We start from the raw sequence: 13,520 nt of genomic DNA on the forward strand, positions 1-13,520 counted from the left end.
GGCCCTGTGACTTCTCTATCTTTGAAATAAGTCTTTTGTATAATCCTTTACTTTCGCAAACTTGTTCAAACTCTTTCCTTGAAACACTTAAAACTATATCAATATCTTCACTATAAGCATCTGCTAACAAGTAACTTAAATTTATTTCGCAATCTATTCTTTTACTCAGTTCAATTTTAACTCGTTCAGCCTCTTTCTTTAATCTGTTAATAGCTTTAATTATTTTTTCCTTTTCACAATGGGACATTCCTTGTCTTTTTTTGAAATATGTTTTATCAACCAATTCAGATGAATAAATCTTCTTTTCTATTAATTCCATCAATGCTGAATCAAAATCATTCCCTCCTAAATTCTTATCTCCTCCAATAGATATAGTGTTAGTTTCATTTCCTTGTATCTTACAACAACAAATATCTAATGTTCCTCCTCCAAAGTCTATTACAACAACTTTAGAGCCATTACTAAGAATATCGTTGTGAGTTCTCTTGTACTCTAAAAGAGCTGCTACTGGCTCATTAGCTAGTCCAACATTTTCTATTCCTGCCAATTTACAAGCAGCTAAAATAGCATTTCTTTTTTTATCATCAAATTCTGTAGGACTTGTAATAATAACATTGCTAATTTGTGTATTTTTTAATTTTGATTTAGCCATAAAACTAAGATATTTTAATATCATTCCTGATATTTCTTCTGGTTCAAATATTTCATTTTCTTGTGTAAGAGGATTGTATACCTCCATACATGCCTTTTCATTCTCATTTCCTTGTATTGTAAATGGCCAATGAATTTTATCTTCATCACTAATATCACGTATGTCACTTCCTATAATTCGTTTAGGATCATATAAAACACACTCACCAAAAGTTTCATTCTTTGCTCCGTTTCCAACAATAACACCCACTATCTTCCATTTTAGTGAAACTTACCCATGATGGAATTTGGTTATTCCCTCCTTCATCACTAATAGTAGAAAGAACTTTATTCAAAGGGTCATAATAAGCTACAGAAGTACAACTCTTAAAAACATAACTGTTTAGTCACTCATGTTTTAAAGGTGTTCTTAATGAATTAAATTTTTCCTTTTAAAGTATGCTACATCAGTGTCATTTAATTAAATGATTTTTGGTTATTAAAAAACAGTTTTTTTTTGTTAAATTAAAAATAAAATGATATATAAAACAAGGTTGTTTAAATTAATGAAGAAATCACATCATTTCCAAGTTCATTATAAATCAAACCACCCATCAAAAGTAATTGGGCAATGTGATAAGTAGTAATGATTGCCATAGTACTAAACAAAGTCTTGTGAACAAAAGTGTGATAAGCCAAAAATGCATCACTAATATCAAAAAAGAGATATCCAATTGCAGTCATCCAAGCAGATAGTAAATTCCAATTTTGTCCAGTAATTGAACCTAAAGTAGCAAAAGCACAAAAAGAACCACCAGTCAAACCACAAGAATAAACATGGACAGGAAGAGTAAATAATTTTTGAGTTTTAGATTTTGCACCTTGCATTAAAGGAATTGAAGAAATACAACCAATTAATAAAATAAGAAAAGAAGGAAGAGTAATTCCAGGGTGTAATGTTAATGAATAACCAATAATATTACAGATATGACATGTTAAAAATGACACTAAACCACACGCAAACCATTGAAGGCCATCCATTAACAATAATAAATCTCCTAAAAATGAGAAGAAAAGACCTACACAAAACAATGTTACGTGGGTATTTAAATCAATTGATGTTATAACAAATATTAATAATAATAAACAAAACATTGGTTTAGTAATCACCCTTAATGAATCAATCTTTTTAAAATAAGAAACCCAACACAACAAAACATCAGTTATAATACTTATAAATAAAACCCATTGTAACATTGTTTCTTCTTACTTAGTTTATTTCTAAGTTCATCATTTTATTATATTTTTCTTTTCATCTGGTTTTGAACTTTCTTTTAAAACAAAAAAATTATAAAAATAAAAAAAGGAACATAAAGTAATATTTAAAATGGTTGTGAAAAGAATGATGTTGGTAATTGTCCTGAATCATTCCAATTGTAAAAAATGGAGAGAGTTACTGCAATGTTATCGTCCGATAATTTCTTTTTGTAAATATTTGGATATCGAATATCATTGCTTAAATATAATTTTGTTATTGACACACATTCTTCTGCATGAGCAACATCCATAAAATAAGCAAAAACAAAGAAGAGACCCTCTAAAAATGATACTCTTAAATTTACAAAACCTTCTATTCTAGAGATATAATTTTTATAGTCATTGATTAGTTCAATTATTTGAGGTGGTTGTAAACAAGTAGAAAATACAAATAATGCTACTCGTTCAGATGAATCATTATTTGTTTGAGGCAAAATTTGATTGAAAGTTCCTTGATAAGTTTGAAATGTTGTTTGTTGTGATTGCTGATTAGGAAGACCTGGCTGTCCAGGAATATTAAATTGGTTCATAGAATTTGATAGAGGAGAATTTGAAGAAGTAATTTTATGAGGTTGAATAGTATTTGGTTTAACCTTACTTGTTTTCTTTTCTCTTGCTTGAATACTAAATGGAACAGTTATAATTTTTTCATCAGCTAATGTAATAACAATTTGTAACTTCTTTTTATGATGATCTCTTGAGGAAGAACAATTTGTTTTACAGTGGTCAAATATATACATTTCTGTTTTATCATCTGAGACTGTTGGTTGGTATGAAGTTCCAGATGAACTTCCAATTTCAATTATTTGTTTTCCACTACATTGAGCACATGTCGCAAACTCTTCTTCTTCTCCTTCCTTTTTGCATTTTAGTGCAGCAACAGCTTGGAAGACTTGTTCGTATGTTAAACCTTTATTTTCTCTCCAAGTTGAACTCATTGTAAGGATTAATGAAAACGGACGATATCTAAAGACTTTAGCAGTTGACAATCTAATTTCTGGTGGTTTACAATTTACAGAAGAAATAGAAGTTTGTTGGTTTGATGGTTTAGTTTCTGTTTTAATTTCAAGTGGGCGTTTTGTAGCAATATACTCATCTACACTTGGGAAAGCAGACCAGAGTTTTTGAGTAATTAATAATTCATGTTTAAGTTCTTCACGTTTTTGTAAGAGTATTTTATTTTGGTGTTGGTAATAACTATAAGCAGATCCATATGATGGGAAGTATTGATTGGCTTGAGGATCTCCTCGGTTAATTGCTTCTTTACTCATTTTATTTTTGGTCTTGTTGAATTTTAGTTCAGTCCCGTCCCTTTTTTTCACTCTTTTTCTTTTCATTTTATCTTTTCAATATCATTTTATCATTATATTTTTTAGTATATTTACTATTAATTATAGTTAAGAAGGGTTGGTTTTTTTTATATTAGATTTATTATTGAAATACCAAATTTAAAAAACATAAAAATGAAAAAATAATTTGTTATTAAAAAATAAAAAATAAAAACTTCAAAAGGAAAAATAAAAAAGAAGAACTTTAATTAATTAAGAAAAAAGAGAAAAGAGATGAGTATGACTCTTGGAAAAAAAAGATTAAGAGAATATGGTAATAATAATAAATTACCACAAATTAATCCTAGAACACAGTGCAATCTTAAAAAATTAAGATTAGAACGATTAAAAGATATCTTATTAATTCAAAGAGATTTTATTGAAAACCAAGAACAAATAAAACCAAAAGAAGAATTAGAAAAGGATTCAAGACAAAAAGTTGAAGAACTTAGAGGAAGTCCATTAGAAGTTAGTAAATTACATGAAATGATTGATGACCATCATGCTATTATTTCTAGTGGAAATACAATGCAATATTATGTTCCAGTTCTTTCTATAGTAGATAGAGAATTATTAGAACCAGGAGTACAAGTTCTTACTCATAACCATAATAAAGCTATTGTTGGAGTATTACAAAATGATGAGGACCCTCATGTTTCTGTAATGAAAGTAGACAAAGCACCATTAGAAAGTTATGCAGATGTTGGTGGTTTAGAAAAACAAATTCAAGAAATTAAGGAAGCTGTTGAACTTCCATTAAGTCATCCAGAGTTATATGAAGAAATTGGCATTAAACCACCAAAAGGAGTAATTCTTTATGGACCTCCAGGAACAGGAAAAACTTTATTGGCTAAAGCTGTTGCAAATGAAACATCAGCAACATTTTTACGTATTGTTGGATCTGAATTAATTCAAAAATATCTTGGAGATGGACCTAAATTAGTAAGAGAATTGTTCCAAGCAGCCAAAGACAGTGCCCCTTCTATTGTTTTTATTGATGAAATTGATGCTGTTGGTACTAAACGTTATGACGCACATTCAGGAGGAGAAAAAGAAATTCAAAGAACAATGTTAGAACTCTTAAATCAACTTGATGGATTTGATACTCGAGGAGAAGTAAAAGTTATTATTGCTACAAATAGAATTGAGTCATTAGATTCAGCACTTATCAGACCAGGAAGAATTGATAGAAAGATTGAATTCCCATTACCAGATATCAAAACCAAAAGAAAAATTTTTGAGATTCATACATCTAAAATGACATTAGAAGAAGGTGTTGATATGGAAGAATTTGTTATGTCAAAGGATGATTTATCTGGAGCTGATATCAAAGCTATTTGTACTGAAGCAGGTTTATTAGCACTAAGAGAAAGAAGAATGAAAGTTAATCAAGAAGACTTTAAGAAAGCAAAAGAAAAGGTCATGTATAGAAAGAAAGAAGGAGTTCCAGATGGATTATATCTTTAAGAAAAGACAAAAAATTCAAATCTTTTTTATTCTAATTTTTTTAATAAATTAGTTTTTAGAAAAAAGAAAACTAAAAAATAAAGAACGAACAAATAAAAAAGAATTAAAATGATACATTTAATTATAATTGGAATATTTTTTTTAAATAATGTATTATCTAAACGTACAAAAATGAGTGCTAAAGAAATTTGGGGAGTAATGAAAAAAGCAGATGAAAGTATAGAGGCTACAGATAAATTTATAAACGAATTTTGGAAAGGAGTAAATCAAAGAAATATAAAACGAAAAGTCAAAGGTATAAAAACTAATCAAGAAATAAACAAAGAAAGAAAAAGAAAAGAAAAATCAACGATTGTTCAATTAAATAAAAAAATAACAGAATTTCCATATTTTACTCCAGTATTAAATGTTAGTTTATTTACTAGAAAACAAGATTTTTGCAATAAAAAAGCACCAATTACAGGATATTATATCCCAGTTATTATTCCACCAAATAAAATGCTTAGAGTATCAACATGTAATCATGACACAAATGTAAAGACATCTATTACTTTAATGTATAATAAAGAATGTCTTCAAACAACAACAAGAAACTGTAGAAGATGGAAAGGTTCTATTATTGAATATATTCCAAAAGGAAATAAACCAATTAATGCACTAATTCGTGTAGGTGCTAATTTAATAAAAAAAGGAACTGTAAGAATAACTGTTTATACTATCCCTATTACTTTAAAAAATAAAACTAAACTTCAGCATGGAAAAATTGCCTCAGGAAATGGAAAACAAATTCATTTAATTTCAAACGTTAATAAAACTGAAATTCTTCCTTTAATTCATTTATCAAATAAAAGTCATTTAAATTCTCCAAATCATTTAGAAATTAATAACAATTCTTTTAATTTAAAAAGATCTGTTAAACTGAATTCTTCTTCTAATCAAAGCTCTATTGAAAAAATTAATAAACAGTTGGAAAAATTTACAGTTGGATTTAAAATATTTATTGGAGTATTTGTTGGTATTGCAATTGTTATTGTTGCGATTATTGTTATTGGGTCATTCATTAAATCAAAAAATGATCATTTTCAATCTCATTAAAATGATAAATCTCATTTATTTTTTTTTTTTAACTTCATTTAATTTTCATTTTTAATCTTAAAAAAAAAGAACTTAAAAAAAATTATCTTTCTTTATGAAGAGTGAACAAGAAATTCGTCGGGATGAATTATCATTCATTCAACACCGTATTGAAATAGCTAAACAAATGAATGGAATTATTGAAAGTAAAGAAATTATTCAACAAAAAGAAATTTCAGCAGATGTAGTGATTATATTTGACAGTATTTTTGAACAACAGTACGCTTTATTAAATCAGTTTAATCAACCACAAACAAAAATATGCCTTGTTTATTGTGGAAGCCAAATGAAAGTTACACAATTTAATCCATATGAAAAAGCACTAAAAGCTCTTCGTTATCTTTCTAAAAGACGACACGAAAATTCTTTTATTTCATTAGGGAAAGTTTTTATTGAATTACTAAGGATCATAAAATGGAGTAGTATTCAAAAGCATATTATTCTTGTACTAAATAAACAACATTTAATTGAAAATGAATTACCATTGGCGTGTTGTTCTCATATTAATAAAAACCTAAAAGAAGTTTCAGTTTCAATACAATTAACATTACCATCTTTATATGAACAAGTTGTTCAATTACAACAAAAATGTTTTACAAATTCAAAACTTATTCTTCAACACGATATTCTTTATCCAAAAAAACCAACAAGTAATAAAGAAGAATCAATTAGTGGATATATAATTGAAGTACCAAAAGAGTATTGGGAAGAAGAACATTTTGATAATACTTCAAGTCCTACTTTTTATACAGTTCATAGAGTTAATGTAAAAAGAAAAGTTGAGTGTAGTAGATGGAGTGAAGATCAAAGATTTGCTGAATATGATTGTTTTTTTGATGGATTAGAAGGAAAGTTAATGAAAGACATGAACGAAGAAAGAAGAGAATTGGCTATTTATTTTGAAGAAATTCTTCAAAGAAGCTGGGCATGTTATATGGGAGAAAAATTTAGTAAACAAACAAGTAATGGATATAACAGTAAAACAATAAAAATACTTCCAAGAAGATTATTTATTCAAAATGATACAAATGAATTATTTAAAAATGATAATTGGAATTATTCAAAAGAAGAAATAATAAAAAGGTTAAAAGGAAAAGAAGTATATTATATTGAGCATAAAGCAAAAGGAAAAAAAATATTTAAAGGAAATGCATGTAAAGAAAGTCTTACATTAGAATGTTTTATGCATTGGAATTATTATGAAAGCAAAGAAAATGGAATTGTTATTATTGATAAAGGAAGATATCATTCTAAAACTAATCAATATGAAATAGAAGAATGTCACATCGTTCACAATAATTTATTAAAATTCTTTTTTATTGAATACTCTATTAAAGAACGTACTTTTACATTCTTTTCTCAACACCATTGTAACATTCATTGTAAAAGAATGAAATTAATTAGAAACAAAGACCAACCGTTAACAGAAAATGAAATGTTTGAGACAGTTATGGTTCTTAATCAAAAGTAAAGTGCTTAGTTGAATTCATTAATTTTTTAATTGTTCCATTCTATTTATAATTTCATCAATTTTCATCCGTTCTTTTGGTTCTAAATTCCAACTATGAGTAATAATATCATATTGTTCATCTGTAATAAGTTCTGTTTGTTCTAGTCTTAATCCTTTTGTTACAAATGTTGCTATATCCCATGGATAATGAAATCTTGATTTATCCTTATAAACAATATTCCAATTCCATACTTCATACATTGTAACTGCAAATGAATAAATATCTGCTGGCATTTTATAATGATTTTTATTAAGTATTTCTGGTGCCATATATGCAGGAGTTCCTATTCCTTTAGTAAATGTCATATTTGTTATCATCATATTAATATTTCTTGCACTTCCAAAATCTGTTAATTTACAATTAATTGAAATATTATCATCAATTGATACAACAAGAATATTGTCTGATTTAATATCACGATGAAGAATATTGTTTTGATGAAGATATTGAATTCCTTTTGCTGCATCCAAAAGAAACTTATTTAATTTATAAGTTTCAAGTCTTTCTTTATGTTTTATTAAATAATTTAATGAACCATATTGTGCATACTCTGTTACAATAGATATTTTATTTGGAATAAATACTGCCCCAAAAAAATGAATGATGTATTCATTTCTAAATTTGTCTAACATAGCTACTTCTTCTTGAAATTCTTCTAACTGTTTTGAACATTCTTCACATGTCAATTGCTTCATTTTCTTAATTGCTACTTTATTTCCTCTAAACATTCCTAGATAAACTATTCCAAATGATCCTTCTCCTAATTTATTTTCTATTATTAACTCATCTGGGTCTAAATGACTTGATAGTATTGTTGAAAATTTAATTTTAATTGGATATTCAATTTGTTTTCCTTTTTTAAGATTTACAGCAAGAAGAACCATCGTTTCGGTTATAGTACATGTACAATGTGGTATAACTATAATTTGAATTTCAACTGCTTTTCCTTTTTTAATTATTGCAATAGGAGGTTCTATTTTAATATCAAATTTAGCACTTTGATCTTTTAAAACTAATTGAACTTTTAATGTTTTAGTTTTTAAATTACCAATACAAATAATATCTCTAGTCTCTTGTTCTATTGGTAATTCTGATAAATTATTTTCATCAAACATAAAATTAACTTCATTTTTATTTATAGATAATCCAGAGTTTTGGTCAATAGTCATAAATTTAATATTTGTTGTTTTCATATCAAATATCGTTAATTCTTCTACTTTTTTCTTTGATTTTGAACATTTATAAATAATAGCTGAAATTATTATTATATTTAAAACAATTATTAATAATATTATTGATAGTAATATTACTGGAAGTCCTACAACTAAAACATAATTTAATTTATAATCACAATATGTTCCATTTGATGAAACCTCATGATTTCCAAGACAATATGAACATCTTGAATTTTCAGCTGAAACACAATAATCAATGTCTGAATAAATAACACATTTTCCTTTTATTAATATATATTTATTTTCACAACTATCACATTGATCTAATGTTGAACAATACTCACAATTCGCTGAACATTTACCACAACGAGTTTTATTAATGAAATATCCATTTTCACATTTTGTACATCCATTCCCATTAGAAGAAAGACAATGTTTAATTGTAGTATTAAGATAACATCTATTATCAATATCTTTAAAATATCCTTTATCTTCATTACACTCAATACAAGAATCTTCATTTATACATGTTTTACATGCTTCATTACAATGAAAACAAGTTAAATTTGATACAAAATATCCATTTTTACATATAGCACATCCATATGAATTATGAAGATAATAGAGACATCCAAGAGATGAATTACCTAATGAATAACATTTTGAAGTTGAATCATCAACCTTCATTCCAAGTTCACAATCAATACACTCTTTAGAATTATTAAAACATCTTCTACAATTATTATCGCATGAAGAACAAATTCCATCTTTTAAATAATACCCAGTCATACAACGAAGACATCCATAAGGAGATGAAATAGAACAATGTTCGTCTATAGTTTTATTAAGGCAAACCCATTTTCTATTATTATTTTTTGTTAATTGATATTCTAATTTACATAATACACAATTACCATTTATTGAATATTTACATGAATCAGAATAAATACAGTTATTTGATTCTGTTTTCATTCCAAAAGAATAATTAACTTCACAACTTTTACAAAGACTTGTCTCTTTTTGAATAGATGCACAATGAGCATCAGTTGTTAAAACACAACTTCCATTAATAAGAACACTTTCTTCATCACATTGAGAACATATTTCATTATCTGTCCCATAATAACATTGAACACAATGAGGTAATGAACATTTATTACATTTAGAATTTAATAAATAATAACCATTTAAACATTGGTTACAAAATGTAGTTCCAGAAGTACATTCTGGTAAAACACTACAAATTCCAGTAGTAATATCTGACATAACTAATCTCGAAGAACAACTTAAACAGTGAGTTGAAGTTATAGAACATTCAGAACATGTTGAATCACATTTAGAACAAATAGGTGGATTTTGATTATTTAAATAATAATTATATTTGCATTGAACACATCTTCCTTGTTTTACAATTAAACAATTATCTAATTGAATAGAAGATGAATAATATGGAATACATTCTTGTTCAGAAGAAGATTTTTTAATATAAAATGAACAATTATTTGTTTTTTCATTAGAAGAACATTGTCCATCAAGTGTAAGAGAATTTTTACATCCTTCACAACCAATATTTAAATTAGAATTAATTGAAATACAATTTATATTATTTAAGTATTTATAACAATATCCAGATCTAAGAACATAACCATTATCACAGTCAATACAAAAAGAATTATTAACAAAAACATCACAATTAGAAGGCCCTTTAATACATTCTTGTGTTGAATCTTTAATACAAGGAATACACCTTCCATCTATTAGAATATATTCTTTTTCACAATCAATACATTCCATTTCAGAATTACAAGCTAAACACCATTGATGTAGAGTTTGACAGTCTTTACATGAATACGTTAAAGGATCATGTTTATAACCTTCAATACATGAAAAACATTTACTTTCTGTTTGAGAACAAGTAGAACAACCTGTAATATCCTCACATGGATAACAAGTAGAATTTAAATAATTTCCTTTTTTACATGTTGTACAACCAGATAATGAACATTCTATACAGTTATCAAATACTTCAGAACATTGAACACATTCATTTTCATTAAGAATTGTTGTTGGTGAAATACAATTAGAACATGTACCATTTTGATAACATGAAGTGCAATTAGAAATAATTGAATTACATTCAACACAGTTAATTTCATTTAATATATTATTTAAATCACATTGAATACATCCAGATATTGTACATTCGGTACAGTTGCCAAATATATTACATGATTTACAACTTCTATCATCTAAATAATATCCTTTTTTACATTGTAAACAATTATAACTATCTACTGAACAACTTTCACATCCATTTATATTACATTCAATACATTTTCCTTCATATAAAGTTAATCCTTCTTCACAAATTTTACATTGTAATGAATCAATACAATTAATACAATTAGAACTACATGAAGAACATAAAGAATTAGAATTAAGAAAATAATAATCTTCACATTCTTCACAAATATTTGAAATAACAGAAGAACAATGAAAATCAGAATAAAAAAAGCAACTTCCATTTATTAACAAATAATTTGGTTCACATTGAATACAAATATCATTATTATTTTCTTGACAATAAGGAATTCTAATACACTGACCATCAAATAAGTAATACCCTGATTTACAAGAATAACAATACTTGTAACTAGATAACATACTTGGTACTACATTCTCACAACTAATACATCCTTCTAATGAAGTACATAATTCACAACTATTTCCTAATGAATAATAATTCTCTTCACATACAGAACATATATAATCATTTCCTTCTTTTCTTGAATCCATACATTTATCTATAAGATGAAAAGGAGAAACACAAATATTTGAATATAAATAATATCCTTCTTCACATCTTTTACATTCAGCGAAAAACTCTGAGGTACAATGTGAACTTGATAATGAAAAATAATGATTTTCATATTTAATAGAATTAAAAAAATATGATCCATGACATCTCCGGCATTCACCAAATACATCACAATAACCTGATGTGCATTCAACACATGTTCCATTTATTGCTTTATTACATATTGAACTTAATAATTCTAAAATATTATTTTTGGTTTATAGAAATTTTATCAAAAACTTTTTTATAAATAATTACGAAACAAACCAACACAATCTCCATTCTCAAGATATTTGTCTTCATAACAATCAACACAATTTAATTCACTTGAAAACCCCGTTGGTCCACATTCTTTAGTGTTTACACAATTAATAATTAATGTAATAATAATAATAATCATTTTTTCTTGTTTAAAGAAAATAAGTTCTTCTGTGAATAACACAACCAAAATACTTAAAAAAAATATAAATAAAAACCTTTTTATTTAACTTACAATTCTTCTATCTTAACTAATTTTTCTTTCAATAAATTCAAAAAAAAAAATTAAAATAACAAAAAAATTTTCTATTTTTTTAGGGTTTCGAAGATATAAAAAGAACTGAAAAGAAATAAAAAATAACAATCATCCAAGTATGGATAGAAGAGTTAGCTTTTCAATCTTCTTATGGGATGAAAGAAGATAAAGAGAAAACATTACAAAAATGATATAGTTTTTGAGTAGTTTTGTCTTTAATAGTAAAATAATAACATTATGATTAAGTGAACAGATTTTTATTAAAAATTTTTCTTTCTTAAGATATTTTTAAAAATAAATAAAAATATATTTAGAGAAATATAAAAAATGTTTGTTGGACGTTAAATGAATTTTTGTTATATTGAAACCCAAAAAGAAATGAACTTCTTAAATAACAAATTTAAACTGAACAAATAAAATGAGTGTACCAAAAGGGAATAGTAGTCAAGAAGCATACCTTGAACCTGTAAGTAATACAGGACCATTATCACCAACATTTAAAAAGAGGGGTCGTACATTTTCACAAACAAGAAATGCGTCTTTTGATAAAAAGTCAAGTCCATTATTTTTAAATGAAGGAGCAAATGAAAATGAATCACCAAGAAGAAGAAACACAATTAAAAAATTAGCGGATGTTATTAAAATATCACCTGTATTAAAAAGAAATGAAACTGAACCAATTTCACTTGAAGAAACTATTCCAATACCATTAATGGATTTAGCACATGAAATGATAGAAGAAAAAGATATTAATGAAACATTAATGGAAGAAGATGTTTTAATTCTTTTAAATGAGATAATTCCTAAAGCAGATTTTTGGAAACAAACAAAAGGTGAAAAAGAATTGAAAACAAAATTTGGACAAGTTGTTTTAAAATGTTATAAACATAGTATTTTCTTTTTTGAAGACGAAACAAGATGTAGTAAAGTTAAGATTCCATTTGATGAACAAGATATAGTAAATTGTCGTATTTGTGTTCATGCAATGGAAATAACACATTGTGAATTACTTCGTTGTTTTATTAAAATACTTAAAAGAATAAAAGATATTAATGAAAATAATATTCAAATTATTTGTAAAATTATGATTTCAGGTGGATTTATGAGAACATTTGGAATTGATTTATTTATTAAATTAGGTACTTTTCTTGAATTATGTAAACAAAAAGAAAGTGATGTATTTGATTTACAATCAAGAGAACCTTTCTATACTTTAGAAGGAAGGTCATTAATTATTACTCATTGTAGTAATGAAGTTATGTTACAAATGATTTTTTCAAGAATTCAACAAATTAGTCAATTTATGGAAGATTATATTGCTTTTACTCCTTATATTTGTGATTTTCAAACTACTTTTGAAAATTTTACTAAAGTTCTTGATGGAATTGAAAAAGATTCTAAAAACGTTAATGTTTCTAAAGATTGGATGATTTTTGGTGTTAGTAGATTTGAAAAAATGATTATTTGTTGGATTGATATTATGGGAAATGCTATTCGTGAAGAGTGTTCTTATTTATTTAATAGAATCAATGCTGTAATTCAAAGAAGTTCTTTATTAACTACTAAATTTAAAAAAGAATTACCTTG

General features: G+C 26.0%; 8 protein-coding genes across 8 annotated transcripts, besides 18 other annotated features; 4 read left to right on the top strand and 4 right to left on the bottom strand.

Annotated features, from left to right (window-relative positions):
- On the bottom strand, positions 1–739 carry EDI_294720 (heat shock protein, putative; the record flags this gene model as incomplete). Its single annotated transcript, XM_001739616.1, has 1 exon — positions 1–739. A coding segment is annotated over one exon (739 nt), but the record flags the coding sequence as incomplete, so codon positions are not given.
- A 401-nt stretch (positions 740–1,140) lies between these two features.
- Positions 1,141–1,179: a sequence feature (AT_rich).
- A 9-nt stretch (positions 1,180–1,188) lies between these two features.
- On the bottom strand, positions 1,189–1,887 carry EDI_294730 (uncharacterized protein; the record flags this gene model as incomplete). The annotated part of the gene is made up of 1 exon (XM_001739617.1): positions 1,189–1,887. One exon carries the CDS (start codon positions 1,885–1,887, stop codon positions 1,189–1,191), a length of 699 nt encoding a protein of 232 aa, XP_001739669.1.
- A 75-nt stretch (positions 1,888–1,962) lies between these two features.
- Positions 1,963–1,995: a sequence feature (AT_rich).
- Positions 1,996–2,012: 17 nt separating this feature from the next.
- On the bottom strand, positions 2,013–3,284 carry EDI_294740 (uncharacterized protein; the record flags this gene model as incomplete). The annotated part of the gene is made up of 1 exon (XM_001739618.1): positions 2,013–3,284. One exon carries the CDS (start codon positions 3,282–3,284, stop codon positions 2,013–2,015), a length of 1,272 nt encoding a protein of 423 aa, XP_001739670.1.
- A 17-nt stretch (positions 3,285–3,301) lies between these two features.
- Positions 3,302–3,343: a sequence feature (AT_rich).
- A 15-nt stretch (positions 3,344–3,358) lies between these two features.
- Positions 3,359–3,450: a sequence feature (AT_rich).
- A 59-nt stretch (positions 3,451–3,509) lies between these two features.
- EDI_294750 (26S protease regulatory subunit, putative) lies at positions 3,510–4,742 on the top strand (the record flags this gene model as incomplete). The annotated part of the gene is made up of 1 exon (XM_001739619.1): positions 3,510–4,742. The coding sequence occupies one exon, from the start codon at positions 3,510–3,512 to the stop codon at positions 4,740–4,742; it is 1,233 nt and encodes a 410-aa protein (XP_001739671.1).
- A 22-nt stretch (positions 4,743–4,764) lies between these two features.
- Positions 4,765–4,892: a sequence feature (AT_rich).
- Positions 4,851–5,837, top strand: EDI_294760 (uncharacterized protein; the record flags this gene model as incomplete). The annotated part of the gene is made up of 1 exon (XM_001739620.1): positions 4,851–5,837. The coding sequence occupies one exon, from the start codon at positions 4,851–4,853 to the stop codon at positions 5,835–5,837; it is 987 nt and encodes a 328-aa protein (XP_001739672.1).
- Positions 5,011–5,087: a microsatellite.
- A 13-nt stretch (positions 5,838–5,850) lies between the features above and the next one.
- Positions 5,851–5,923: a sequence feature (AT_rich).
- An 8-nt stretch (positions 5,924–5,931) lies between these two features.
- On the top strand, positions 5,932–7,347 carry EDI_294770 (uncharacterized protein; the record flags this gene model as incomplete). The annotated part of the gene is made up of 1 exon (XM_001739621.1): positions 5,932–7,347. The coding sequence occupies one exon, from the start codon at positions 5,932–5,934 to the stop codon at positions 7,345–7,347; it is 1,416 nt and encodes a 471-aa protein (XP_001739673.1).
- Positions 7,348–7,365: 18 nt separating this feature from the next.
- EDI_294780 (protein serine/threonine kinase, putative) lies at positions 7,366–11,819 on the bottom strand (the record flags this gene model as incomplete). Its single annotated transcript, XM_001739622.1, has 2 exons — positions 7,366–11,618; positions 11,687–11,819. The coding sequence occupies 2 exons, from the start codon at positions 11,817–11,819 to the stop codon at positions 7,366–7,368; spliced, it is 4,386 nt and encodes a 1,461-aa protein (XP_001739674.1).
- Positions 8,643–8,683: a sequence feature (AT_rich).
- Positions 8,845–8,867: a sequence feature (AT_rich).
- Positions 9,922–9,945: a sequence feature (AT_rich).
- Positions 10,129–10,183: a sequence feature (AT_rich).
- Positions 10,709–10,736: a sequence feature (AT_rich).
- Positions 11,610–11,676: a sequence feature (AT_rich).
- Positions 11,786–11,824: a sequence feature (AT_rich).
- A 48-nt stretch (positions 11,825–11,872) lies between these two features.
- Positions 11,873–11,894: a sequence feature (AT_rich).
- A 48-nt stretch (positions 11,895–11,942) lies between these two features.
- Positions 11,943–11,994: a sequence feature (AT_rich).
- Positions 11,995–12,186: 192 nt separating this feature from the next.
- Positions 12,187–12,262: a sequence feature (AT_rich).
- An 89-nt stretch (positions 12,263–12,351) lies between these two features.
- EDI_294790 (uncharacterized protein) lies at positions 12,352–13,520 on the top strand (the record flags this gene model as incomplete). The annotated part of the gene is made up of 1 exon (XM_001739623.1): positions 12,352–13,520. A coding segment is annotated over one exon (1,169 nt), but the record flags the coding sequence as incomplete, so codon positions are not given.
- Positions 12,951–13,019: a sequence feature (AT_rich).

The sequence above is a fragment of the Entamoeba dispar genome, genomic scaffold (genome assembly GCF_000209125.1).
Source record: "Entamoeba dispar SAW760 scf_1105229462267 genomic scaffold, whole genome shotgun sequence".
Taxonomy (NCBI): domain Eukaryota; phylum Evosea; order Mastigamoebida; family Endamoebidae; genus Entamoeba; species Entamoeba dispar.